This window comes from Mirounga leonina, unplaced genomic scaffold (genome assembly GCF_011800145.1).
Source record: "Mirounga leonina isolate KUSES-001 unplaced genomic scaffold, KU_Mleo_1.0 Mir_92, whole genome shotgun sequence".
NCBI classification, from domain to species: Eukaryota; Metazoa; Chordata; class Mammalia; order Carnivora; family Phocidae; genus Mirounga; species Mirounga leonina.
Window position 1 is genome coordinate 14,141,702 of NW_023270852.1, and position 13,396 is coordinate 14,155,097.

Genomic DNA, 13,396 nt, shown 5'->3' on the forward strand with positions numbered 1-13,396 from the left:
AATAAGTAAAAAAAATAAATAAATAAAAGAAGACGTTTTGAACATACATTGTGTGTGTACGACTATTCTTAATGCTGGACATTTAGGTTGTTCTGAGTTTTTGCTATCTCAAAATATGCTGCAGCAACCATCTTTATACATCTTTGTGAACTTGTTCCTGTACATTTGTTAGATAAATTCCTGGAATTGAAATTGCTGAGTCAATGGATTATGATTAAAAATTTTGGTAAATATCATCTGATTACCCTTCAGAGAAGTTGTATTGATTTACATTTCTATTTTCTGGTTAAAACTTTTTTTTTTTTTTAAGATTTTATGTATTTATTTGACAGAGAGAGAGAGTGCGCACAAGCAGGGGGAGAGGGAGAGGGAGAAGCAGGCTTCCTGCGGAGCAGGGAGCCCGATGCGAGGCTTGATCCCAGGACCCTGGGATCATGACCTGAGCTGAAGGCAGACGCTTCAACGACTGAGCCACCCAGGCGCCCCAAAAACTGGGTTTTATAAAACATCTTATTTTTTTGGTAGTAAAAAAATTGTCTCCTAATTTGCATTTCTTGAGAGAATTTATCATCTTTCCACATTTTTATTGGCTATTTTCATTTCTTTCCTTGTAAACTGTCTATACTTCCTGCCCATTTTTCTGTTTCTTTTTTTTTTTTTAAGATTTTATTTATTTATTTACTAGAGAGAGTGCGAGAGGGCAAGAAAGAGTGGGCAAGATGAGGAGCAAAGAGAGAAGCAGGCTCCCTGCTGAGCAGGGAGCCCAATGCGATGCGGGGCTTGATCCCAATCACGACCTGAGCTAAAGGCAGCCATTTAACCTGCTGAGCCACCCAGGCGCCCCTCTGCCCATTTTTCTATTGGGTTGCTGGCTTCTTCATTTTTAATTTACAAGATTTTTTTAATATAGTTTTTATATATTAAGGAAATTAGCATTTTTCTGTCATCGCTGCTTTGCATTGCTTCTAGTCTTTGTCTTTTTGTGTTTTTTGTTGAAAATAAGTTTTATGTTTTTATAAAGCTAAGTTTATTAATCTTTGATTTCTAGATTTTATTTCTTGCTTAGCAAGATCTCTTCCAAGATTAGTTTAAAAAATCCTTCATGTTATCTTCTGGTATTTTTTTTCCCTTTATATATGTGATGCATCTGGAATGAGAAGTGAGTAGAGATGCAGTTTTTTTCCCCCAAATGGGTCGTTAATTGTTTCAACATTTATTGAAACATCCATCTTTTCCCCTTAGGTTTGAGATTGTCACCTTTATCATATACTAAGATTCCATATAGATCTGGGATTATTTTAATTTTGTTTTGTTCAATTGATTTGTCTGTATATTTGATGCCATTACTAACCTTTTTTAATACTATTGGTTACTATAATTTTGTAGTATATTTTAGTATTTGAGAGCTACTTAAATCTGAGGGTTTTTTTGGTTTTATTTTGTTTTTAAAGTTGGGATCAGGGGCACCTGGGTGGCTCAGTCGTTAAGCATCTGCCTTCGGCTCAGGTCAAGATCCCAGGATCCTGGGATGGAGCCCCCACATCGGGCTCCCTGCTCCGCAGGAAGCCTGCTTCTCCCTCTGCCACTCCCCCTGCTTGTGTTCCCTCTCTCGCTATCTCTCTCTCTGTCAAATAAATAAATAAAATCTTTAAAAAAAAAGAGAGAGAGAGAGGTGGAGGATAATATAATTTACTCAGTCTTCTTTTTCTTTCTTTTTTTTTTTTTTAAAGATTTTAGAGACCAAGCAGGTCAGGGGGAGGAGGGAAGGAGCAGAGGGGTAGGGAGAGGAAGAGGTAAAGAATTTCAAGCAGGCTCCACGCTGAGTGCAGAGCATAACATGGGGCTCGATCCCATGACCCTGAGATCTTGACCTGAGTTGAAACCAAGAATTGGATGTTAAACCAACTGAGCCACCCAGGTGCCCCTCCAACAGTTTTCTATTTGGAGAAATTTAAGCTGTCTCCAAGATTTTTCAATGTAAACAACACTATGATAAACATCCTTATACATCAGTATTTATACCCTTATCAGATTATTTACTCAGCATACATTTCTAAAAGTCAAACTGGTGGGTCAAAGGAAATGGACATTTTTAAAGCTATTGATGTTGGGGCACCTGGGTGGCTCAGTTGGTTAAGCGACTGCCTTCGGCTCAGGTCATGATCCTGGAGTCCCTGGATCGAGTCCCGCATCAGGCTCCCTGCTCGGCAGGGAGTCTGCTTCTCCCTCTGACCCTCCCCCCTCTCATGTGCTTGCTCTCTCTTATTCTCTCTCTCTCAAATAAATAAATAAAAAAAAAAAGCTATTGATGTTTTACCAAATTGGTCTCCAGGAAGATTGTACTATTTTATTCTTCTTTGGTATTTGAGAATCCCTTTTGATATACTCATCAATATGAAGCATTATTAATTTTTTAATATTTCATAATATTGTAAGTTAAAAAATGCCATCCCTTGTACTGTAATTTGCATGTCTTTGATTACTAGTTGGTTGACCATATTTTCACACATTTACTGGCCATTTATCTTTCCCTTTGCCCATTTTTCATTTGTTGTCAGGGAATCTCAAAAGGCCCTCTAGAAGGCCCAAGGTGACTCACCAATGTTGGCATGCCAAGATAATTCTACTTGAAAGGACATAGTTTTGTTGGCATTTTTCATGGGTTCTTTGAGATATCCTTAAAATCAGAAATTCCAAGATTGAATTATATTGGCTTTCAGAAAAGAGTGGGGAGCAGTGCCCTGTTCCGTCCTTCACCCACCATTCTCTCTGCGGGCCTGGGTACCATACCAGCTGCTCTTTCTAAAAGATGGGTGTGGTTGTAGTGACTGCCTTTTTCTTACTGTTTTAAACATACATAGAGAGGTAGAAGTAAATATATATAAAGAGGTATGAAGAGGTTAAATGAAGAGAACTCAAGAGTCCTCTCATTACAGTATGAGCAAAAAGGTGGAATCAGAGAAACATGGCACATTCAAATCCAAGTAGTTCAGTGTACTATAATTAGAAAAACTGGAAAAAGTTTGAAAAGAAATTTTTTAAAAAGTGAGTAGCTGCCAGGGCCAACTCATTGCAGCTTGTCTTGCTAAAATGTCTTAAGAACCTTTCAGTGTGGAACTTCTGACCCTGAACTCAAGATCCAACTCGAGATCAAGAGTCAGATGCCCACCTGACTGAGCCACCCAGGTGCCCCATAAAGGCAATTTCTGAGTACATACTATTTGCCAGGTGCTGGGGTGTACCTGCCCTTTGGTGTGTAAGGGACCTCTAGTCTACTGAATGGAGAAAATATCCTGTAATTAACTCTGACTGGGGCTACCCCAGTGTTTCCCCCCATTTCTGCAGCATAGCCATGCTAAAAATGCTTGTTCTAATCTTGAAGGAGAAATAATTAAAGTGACGTTGTTTACCCCCATCCTGGATTGATGGGTTTAGTTCCCAGCTTAGTAAACAGGGACACTGAAGGACAGTTGGTTTTGGCATATATAAAGTAAAGGAATGTGATGTGGGAGAAGTCAATACGTGATCACATCCTATAATTGTGCTAACTGAAAGATCTTCAGAGCCTCCTTTTGAAACCCTGGGGTTCTGTATCTTTAGTGAAAAGAGTTACCTTTGGGATGCCTGAGTGGCTCAGTCGGTTAAGCGTCTGCCTTCAGCTCAGGTCATGATCCCAGGGGCCTGGGATCGAGTCCCACATCGGGCTCCTTGCTCAGCAAGGAGCCTGCTTCTCCCTCTGCCTGCCTCTGTCTCTCTCTCTCTGATAAATAAATAAAATCTTAAAAAAAAAAAAACAAAAAACAAAGAAAAGAGTTACCTTTCCTCTTACGAGGCTGCAATATTAATGTGACAGCTGGAAACCCATTTGATGACAAGGAGCAGGGCAAGAATTCTTTTGAACTTACTAGAAATCAGGGGCTTTCAAACTGGTAAATTTTATAACATAAACAACTGGCTAATTAAGCAGTTTAAACACTGGTAATTTGACCAAAGCCTTTCATTTAAGGGGGAAAATGGTTAATTTAACAGTAGTGTGAACCAGCTTCTTAATTAACCAGCTGCTCTAATTACAGGAATTGCCCTAAACTGAATTTGAAAATGCTTCCTTGCCAAGGAATCCCAGCAGAGGAGAGGCTGAGGCACACAGTCTGGTGCTTTCACCTAAAATGTGTCACCGTCTCAAAGATCACCTTTGGTTCTGTTTGAAACCACTGGGGGGGTGTTTGATTTTCTGGGTAGTTAAAGATGGTGGTTGGCATCTGAGTTTTCTTTATTTATACAAAATGTTCTACTATATTGTGGAGGCATGGGAGAGCTAAAACCATGAAGTAAACTCGATGATCTTTGAACGTTTAGGGCAGTAGAAGAGTTTCACGGAGAAAGTGACATTTGGCCCTGGAGGCTGGCTAGGATTTCACCAGTCAGAGAGGTGCAGTCCCAGCAGGGGGTACTGCCCAGCATGGCACAGAGGTTTGGCATGGTTCATACAGAACGGCAAGTGTAGCTCTGTGGCTGAGGAACAAGGTTTTAAAGGCCTGGAGGAGTGGGAGAATGAGATGAAGTCGTTGGAACTAGATTAAAGAATCAAGTTTCTTAAATGATTACCTAAGGAGTGTAAACATTTTGAAATATGGCCAAGACCTTCCCCTCCTCATTCGTTGGTGTCTCTGTAGTGCCTGGTATAGTGCCTGGCACATACTAAGTACTTAAAAAGAAATTATGTGGCTACAAGGATTAAATGGTTGAATTAATGAAAGAGAAGAATGTGATTAGGTTTGTGTTTTAGAAGGATCAGTTTGTCAGCTGTAGAGGGTGGAATAGAGAGGGGGGTGTGGATACAGTGAGATCACCAACAACAGTTTAGCCAAGGCTGCCCCTTGAATCTCTTAACCCATCCATGCTCTCTCTCCCTTTTTCCATACACCAACCAAAGTGATCTTTTTTTTTTTTTTTTTAAGATTTTATTTATTTGAGAGAGAGAGAATGAGAGAGAAAGAACACATGGGAGGGGATAGGGTCAGAGAGCGAAGCAGACTCCCTGCCGAGCAGGGAGCCCGATGCGGGACTCGATCCAGGGACTCCAGGATCATGACCTGAGCCGAAGGCAGTCGCTTAACCAACTGAGCCACCCAGGCGCCCCCCAAAGTGATCTTTTAAAAACATATCAGGCATATACTTACCCTGCTTATGGCTGCTCAGCTTGAAATGCAAATCCTTTACAAGGCCTAGTGTGGTGTGTTTCCCACTCACTGCTCTGGTCTCTGGTATACTCTGTGCCCTTCTCACTTTGCTTCAGCCACAGTGACAGCCTTTCTTTTCCTTGAACGTGCCAACTGGTGGCCTTTGCACTGCTATTCCCTCTGCCTGGAACATTCATCCTCAATCTTTTCACCTAATAAATTCCTCTTTGCCTTTCAGGTTTCAGTTTGTTTATTTATTTTTAATAAATAATACATGTACTTGGAACAAGTTTTAATGATAACAAAAGAGTATAAAATAAGCAGTTAAGTCTCCCTCTCCTCCTGCCTTCTAGCCACTTCCCCTCCCTGGGGATAACCACTATTTTGCTCTGAATTCTGGTCTCAGTTCACATGTTTTTTTTCAGAGAGACCTTCTCCGATACTCCTGTCGAAAATAGATCCACCAATTGTATTGCCATAGCCCTCTGTGCTTTTTCTTTTTATTTATCACATTTGGTAATTTTATATTTATTTTGTGACTGTTCCATTAATGATTCCCTCCTCCCATAGACTGTCAGCTCTATGCTGCAGAGCTGGAACCTGAAGGCTCGAAGGGTCCAAGGTCTTAGATTTAGAGAGACAGAATTGGGATAGCAGCCAAGAAGATACCTCAGTTGTGTTCAGTGCTCTTTTGGAACCTCTGCCAAAAATACCTCCTTCTTCCTTGCATGGTAAACTCTTACTCCTCTTGCAAGAATGCATTTGTTACCTCTTCTGAACCTATTCCCCTTACCCTCCCCTACTCCCACCACCTCCCCCGACCAAGGCAGGTTCATTGTTCCTTCTTCCAGACACTCACTGCCTTGCTCTCATCTCTGTTAAAGGAGTTTGTCCACCGTAAGGTGATTATCTGCTTTCCAGCATCCTTCCCTAGTACACACTGAGTGTCTCCAGCGAAAGTGACATATTCTAGTCATCTTTGTCCCAGTGTTGTTGGCATGCAGTAGTAAATGTGGACTAATGCATATCATGGAAGGGACCCATGATATCCAGGGTTTGTCTTGATGAAATAGTGTGGATTATAAATGCATTATTGGCTCTGATGCCAGTCTCTGACTGGCCTGGCATAGAGCAGACCTGCTTGGAAGCCCATTTTAGAAAAGAGAAGCCTAAGAAACATTTCACTTCTCCACACCATTTTCTTTTTAGCCTCCCCATAGAATGGTGGACCTGGGAAGATGAGGGCAGGACTATAGGAGCTGGGAGGAAAGGGAGCAGAACCTAGGATTAATACTTCTCCAGAAGGTAGAGAGTGAGCAAGAGAGACAGACATAGAAGAACTGTGTGGGGCTGGTTCCAGTGAGAGGGTAGAGATAAGAAACTATGATCTGAACTAGGAAAGTTCACATCTAGCTAGATTTTATATTCCAGAAATTCAGATGTATGAGAATCCACCTGTGCACAGGCCGTTCAGCCAGATAGACCTGGGTTTAAATTGCAGTTCTGCCTTTTACTTGCTGGATGACCTTGGCCATTTCACCATATTTTTTGAGCTACAGTTTCTTTTTTTTTAAAATTAAGCTTTTAATTTTAATTCCAGTATAGCTAACATACAGTGTTATATTAGTTTCAGCTGTACAATATTGTGATTCAACAATTCCATACATCACCACTGGGTGATGATCATCAGGATAAGTGTACTCTTTAATCCCCATCACCTATTTAACCCATGCCCCCTCCCACCTCCCCTCTGATAACCATCAGTTTGTTCTCTGTGGTTGATATATATTTTTTTAAGATTTTATTATTTGTCAGAGAGAGAGAGAGCACAAGCAGGGGGAGCGGCAGGCAGAGGGAGAAGCAGGCTCCCTGCTGAGCACAAGGAGCCAGATGTGGGACTTGATCCCAGGACCCTGGGATCATGACCTGAGCCAAAGGCAGATACTTAACTGACAGAGCCACCCAGGCATCCCTGTTCTCTATAGTTAAGAGTGTTTCTTGGTTTGTCTCTCTCTCTTTTTTATCTTTGCTCATTTGTTTTGTTTCTTAAATTCCATATATAAGTGAAATCATATGGTATTTGTTTTTCTCTGACTGACTTATTTCACTTAGCATTATGCTCTCTAGATCCATCCATGTTGTTGCAAATGGCAAGATTTCATTCTTCTTTATGGCTGAATAATATTCTGTTATATATACCACATGTCCTTTATCCATTCATCATTTGATGGATACTTGGGCTGTTTCCATAATTTGGCTATTGTAAATAATGCTGCAAAAACATAGGGGTGCATGTATCCCTTTGAATTAGTGTTTTTATATTTTTTGGGTAGATACCCAGCACTGTGATTACTGGATCATAAGGTAGTTCAATTTTTAACTTTTTGAGGAAACTCCATGCTGCTTTTCACAGTGGCTGCACCAGTTTGCATTCCCACCAACAGTGCGCAAGTGTTCCTTTTTCTCCACATCCTCACCAACACTTGCTGTTTCTTGTGTTTTTTTTTTGTTTGTTTGTTTTTTAAAGATTTTATTTATTTGACAGAGAGAGACACAGCGAGAGAGGGAACACAAGCGGGGGGAGTGGGAGAGGGAGAAGCAGGCCTCCCGCGGAGCAGGGAGCCCGACGCGGGGCCCGATCCCAGGACCCCGGGATCACGACCCAGGCCGAAGGCAGACGCTTAACGACTGAGCCACCCAGGCGCCCCCTTGTGTTTTTTATTTTAGCCATTCTGACAGGTATGAGGTGTTATCTCATTGTGGTTTTGATTTGCATTTCCTTGAGGATGAGTGATGTTGAGCATCTTTTCATGTGTTGAGCTACAGTTTCTTTATTTGTAAACAAGGATAAAAATAATGAAGATTAGGGGCACCTAGGTGGCTCAGTCAATTAAGTTTCCGCCTTCAGCTCAGGTATGATCCTGGAGTCCCAGGATCAAGCCCCCCCATTAGGCTCCGGCTCAGCAGGGAGTCTGCTTCTCCCTCTGCCCCTCACCCCACTTGTGCTCTCTCTCTCTCTCAAATAAACAAAATCTTAAAATAATGAAGATTAAAGTCCTTCCTTGAAGATGGATCCAAGTGGTGCATCTCTGGGTCTACCACAATAATTATGTGTATGGAGATCTTAGTTTATACTTGGTAGTAGTATACACACACAGTGTTCTGTACCTTAGCTTTTTGTTTTTATTGTTATTTACTTAGCAGTGTGTATTGGCAGTTGTTCCATATTAGCACAAATAAATCAAATAGATGGTTTGTAAAACTTTGTGGAAATCTGTGATTGTCCTCTTACCTTGTTGTATTTGCCACTCATCTCTTTCTCTGTATGATCCACATTAGAAAACTTCAAAAGGATTATTGGCATTGGAGGAACAAGTGAAAACAAGAACACTGTGAGAATGTATTTTGTCCTCTTAGCACCAGTGGCTATAGCAGGAGAGAATTTCTCAAAGAAAAATAGGTAGTGGGGAGTGAATATAGTCCAGGAGCCAAGAGGAGAGAAAAAGGGGGTAAACTGAGAGTCAGCCCAGGGTCAAGAAACGGCTCTGGTTCTTTATTATTTATTTATTTATGTATTTATTTATTTAAAAGATTTTATTTATTTGACAGAGACATAGCGAGAGAGGGAACACAAGCAGGGGGAGCAGGAGAGGGAGAAGCAGGCTTCCCGCTGAGCAGGGAGCCCGATGTGGGGCTCGATCCCAGGACTCTGGGATCATGACCTGAGCCCTGGCTCTGGTTCTTTAAACCAGCAGGAGACCCACTATCCCAAAAATTCCTAGTCTTGTGGTGGAGAATTTGTCTCCTCACGTGTGGTCTATCCTGCAGGAGCTTTGAAACAGGTTTGTCTTATTTTCTGTCTTTTAGGTGGCATTCTGATGGGTACCAGTCGGCACTACAAGACAAAGCCTACCCATGGCATTGGAAGATACAAGCACCTAGTTAAAGCTCAGGAGGTAAAGGGAGCCAGGGTCCTTTAGAAGAGGATAGTGTGCATCTTTTCCAAAAATTGCAGATCAGATTTGCATTGGGCTGATAACATTGGAGGTAGAGATAATATTGGGATTACCCTTGAGTCCTCTCCAGTTATTTCGTTTGGAAATTATCTACAGTGAGGTGTTTCTGCCAGCTCTCAATCTTGTCCCTACACCAGGTTAACACAGTGAAAAGCCAATGATTTGGTTTCATTACTTGTGGTACTTAAAAAAAAAATCTTCTTAGTACTTATTCAGCATGGACCTCACAATAAATGATACATTCACTTAAGTTGAATGAATGGTTTGTGGCGAGTAGAGGTGGAATGGCATTTTCAGCCAAATAGTTTTATAGTATTTGCAGATTTAAAAGATGTTTATGTTCCTTGAATCCATTATCACAGATAACTGGGTGTTAGTTTTAAGCATTATAAGATTATTTAGCCCATTTCTTAGGATTTCCAGAGCTACCGTATTGCTTCTATGGTGGTTTGATTTCTGTGCGTGTGCAGAGGATTTTGTGGTGAGGTGGACACAACACCGGCCTGAAAATCAGAAAGTCTGGTTTTGAGTCATGATTCTGTCATTTCCTGTAAACAGTACAGTTTAGAAGGATTTTGCTCTTCTACTTAGGGAGACTTCAACATCACTTTTGCCTCTTTGGTTTATTGTAATGCTCCCATGTAACCATGAACATTTCCTGCTGCCCCTTTCTCTCCTTGGCAGAGGTCAGTACCACTGTATTTGGGTCTCAGAAGCCACTAAACTTTCCATGTTCTCCTGAGCATCCTCCTTATAGCAAGGAATTTCATGAGAGGATCATTGTCACATCTGAGGCTTATAATAGACAGCCTCCCAGCAGGAAATAGCCCAATTAAAATTGTTCATTTGTAGTTTGTAGTGGGAAGAGGACTGAATTGGGAACCAGGAAGCTTGTAGGCTTAGTTACGCCACTTATTACACCCTCACGACTTTGGAAAATTAACCTTAACCCTCTGGGCGTTGTGGGCCCTGAAATTATATGTAAAATGTTTTCTATGTGTGATCTTTTTTCTGGGAAGAGAGTCCATAGCTTTTATCAAAGTCTTCATAAAGCCTGAGAAACTGGATTAGAATATCTTTGAGTCTTTCAGCTCTGATATCATGTAATTCTGATGCTCTGAAACATTTATCGAACATCTCTTATGTGGTAGGCATTGTTGAGGGTGCCTTGCCTATTCAGACTGGGTTGTAATAGAATTTTAGAGGATGAATGAACAAGACCTGGTTCATGCTCAGAGAGCTGGTAAACTATTAGAGGTAAGACACAGATAATTATGCTCCTCAGCAGAAAGTGACAGGTGCTAAAAAGAAGATACAAAGTGCTAATAAAATTCAAAAGAAGGAGTGATTTACACCCTTTCTGAGTTGTGACACCTTAGAGTAGTTGTTGGAGTTGTTTTATTTTGGGATATCCCTCTTCTAACAGTCCCGTATAAATTAGTAGGAAATAAAATTCATTTGGTTTGGGTGTGTGTTCCTTGGCTTTTTGTTAATTTATTGGGATCCTCCATCTTTTATTTATTTTTAAAGATTTTATTTTATTTGTCAGAGAGGGAGAGAGAGCACACACACAGAAGGAGGAAGCAGGCTCCCCACTGAGCAAGGAGCCCGATACAGGACTCAATCCCAGGATGCTGGGATCATGACCTGAGCCGAAGGCAGATGCTCAACCGACTGAGCCACGCAGGCATCCAGGGATCCTCCATCTTAAAAGATAATTTTCTGTGTATGCCATGCTCTGACCTGCTCTGTAGTTTGGTATAAGAGGAAGCCTAATATCATATTAATGCCATCTGCCCCTATCTTTCTCCCTAGTTTCCTCTCCCATCTCAGGTATACTATGCTCTAACTGCATTGAGCCCCTTGCTTTTTATCCAAATTATCATACCGTTTCAAGGCCTCGCAAGTCTCTTTATGAAACACATACTGTTTCAAGGCTATTCTGTCTACTTGGAATATCTTCTCCAAGTTTCTCTTTTCTTTCTTTTCACTTGGCTAATACATCCTCAACCTTTGAATTCTAGTGTGGGATGGGTTAGCCCGGTGACGGGTATTAAGGAGGGCATGTATTGCATGGAGCACTGGGTGTTATATGCAAACAATGAATAATGGAACACTACATCAAAAACTAATGATGTACTTGTAGGGTGACTAACATAGCATAATAAAAAAATAAAATAAAATAAAATAAATTCTAGTGAGGAAGCAGGGTGATGGGGGGGAAAAATGAAGCTCCCCTTCTGAGAAACTTTCCTGGATTCCCAGCACTGGATTACTTGTCCTACCATGAGCTGCTAGAGTTCCTTGTGCTTCTTCTGTAATAAGACTTACTGCTCTGTTTTAATGGTCTGTTTGATGACCATCTCCCCTTCTAGATGGTGAGCTCTCTAAGAGTAGAGGCCATGTCTTTGTATCCTCAGTTTGCAGCAGAGGGCCTGGCATCAAGTAGAGGACAGTAAATATTGATTAAGCTGAACTGATGTGTGGTTATTGGAGCTGCCCCAAGGTTCTATAAATCAGAGCTGGCAAAAACAACCTAATATTTGCAAACAGCTGGCTCCAGATGACCTTGGTTGCTTGAAGGGAGTGATGCTCTCTTTGGTTAGGGTTGTAGGCTTTTCTCTGATGTCATTCATTGTCCCTGGGTGGCTAGCCAGATAGTAGTGAAAGCTGCTGCAGGCTCCTTGCTTCCTGCATGGGACAGTACATGAACGTTCTCATCTATCTGCCAGCTTGCAGAGGCTCTATCCCAGGTCCCTGTCTCTTCTACCCTACTGGGGAACTGGGCTAGAAAGGCTAGAAGGCATCCTGTGGCCCCCTTTCTCTCCCTGAGCATAGATCTTAGAAAAAACAATAAGCAGCCAGATTCTGTTTTTTCTTCTCTGGGTCCTAGGCTGGGTCCTCTCCTCTCTTGAGCCCCCCATCACTAAGACAAAAGTTAATTCTCATGCACCAAGTGCCCAGACCTTGTCCCATTTCTGCTGGTGTAATCTTACATGCTGTATGACCCAGCTTGACTGTGGCAGTGAGGGATCATGTTTCGGAGCTCATCTCCAGACCTAACACTGTGTCTCAATGTATAGACCTCATTATTTCCTCAAGGGCCCTGAATCACTCTGTTGAATTTAAAAGGCTTCAGATTGTTTGGAGTGATTTTTATTTCATAGAAATAAATGTGTAGTCCTTCGTATTTGTAGAGTGCTAGGTTATTTCTCCTAAGACCACTTTCTTGCCCTCAGCTGTTGTCCTGCCTTCAATCTTGGGGTAATAACAATCCAAGAAACAGAGAATTGCTAAGAGGAAGATGTGGGAGGATGGAATGGAGGCAACATAAATTGCTGTCATTTATAATTGTTCTGTGTTCTATTTTCTAGGCCCTGGGGCAAGAGAGTAATGTGTATCTTTTGTAATGTAGGCAATTTACTTCCTCTTTAGAGAATGGCCCCCTAGGAGTCAGAGATGTCTTTTCCCTTGGAAACTGTTTGCACTGTTGACATAGAGGAGGTGTCTGTCATTTATGACACCTATTTAGTTTGTTGTAATACCCATAGATAGATTAGCTGCCACAGCCACAAGTCTGTGAGGAGACTGTGGCATCGTTCCCAGAAAAATCAGCAGATCAGAATCACTTTATGGTGACAGTCCTAGCTTCCTGGGGAAAGAAAGATCGGTTTTTGCTGGTGCAGTAACTGTAGGGCTAGACATGGATTATAGGACTGACTAGGGAAGCATCCATGTTTTTCCTCAAGTCTACCTCCTGTAACTCATTGAAAAGAAAAATGATTATTGAGCATCTACTATATGCCAGGCACTGTGTGAGCACAAATTAGGTGAATGGGACACAGTCTTTTCCTACCAAAAGCATACAGCAGGCTAGGAAAGATAGTGCTCAAAAATGTAACTAACTACACGTGGTAAGTGCTTTACTAGGGGAATGAACTAAATATCAAGAGAACGGAGTTAAGGAAGCAATTCTCCCTGAAAGGGTCAGTGAAGGTGTTATGGAGGTCACTTCAACAAACATTTACCAAAGGCCGCCTGTATTCATACACTGAGTATGTAAAGTGAACTGACCTTTGGAGTATCCAGCTGCTTGGGGTACACTGGGAAACACTGGGGCTGTAAAGAACATAAAAGAGTTCCCCAGAACTTTTCCAGACACAGAGAGTGATTCCTGTGCTGACCTCCCTCAGTCTGTGC

The 13,396-nt window shown here is 41.5% G+C and overlaps 1 protein-coding gene across 3 annotated transcripts in view; it reads left to right on the forward strand.

Moving 5' to 3' along the window:
- Positions 1-13,396, forward strand: part of MRPL48 (mitochondrial ribosomal protein L48) — a 49,859-nt gene that overhangs the window by 18,342 nt on the left and 18,121 nt on the right. For all 3 annotated transcript variants that reach the window (XM_034995162.1, XM_034995165.1, XM_034995163.1), the window contains one exon: positions 9,048-9,136. In XM_034995162.1, the coding sequence (XP_034851053.1) occupies positions 9,048-9,136 (89 nt within the window). The remainder of the gene's footprint in view (positions 1-9,047; positions 9,137-13,396) is intronic.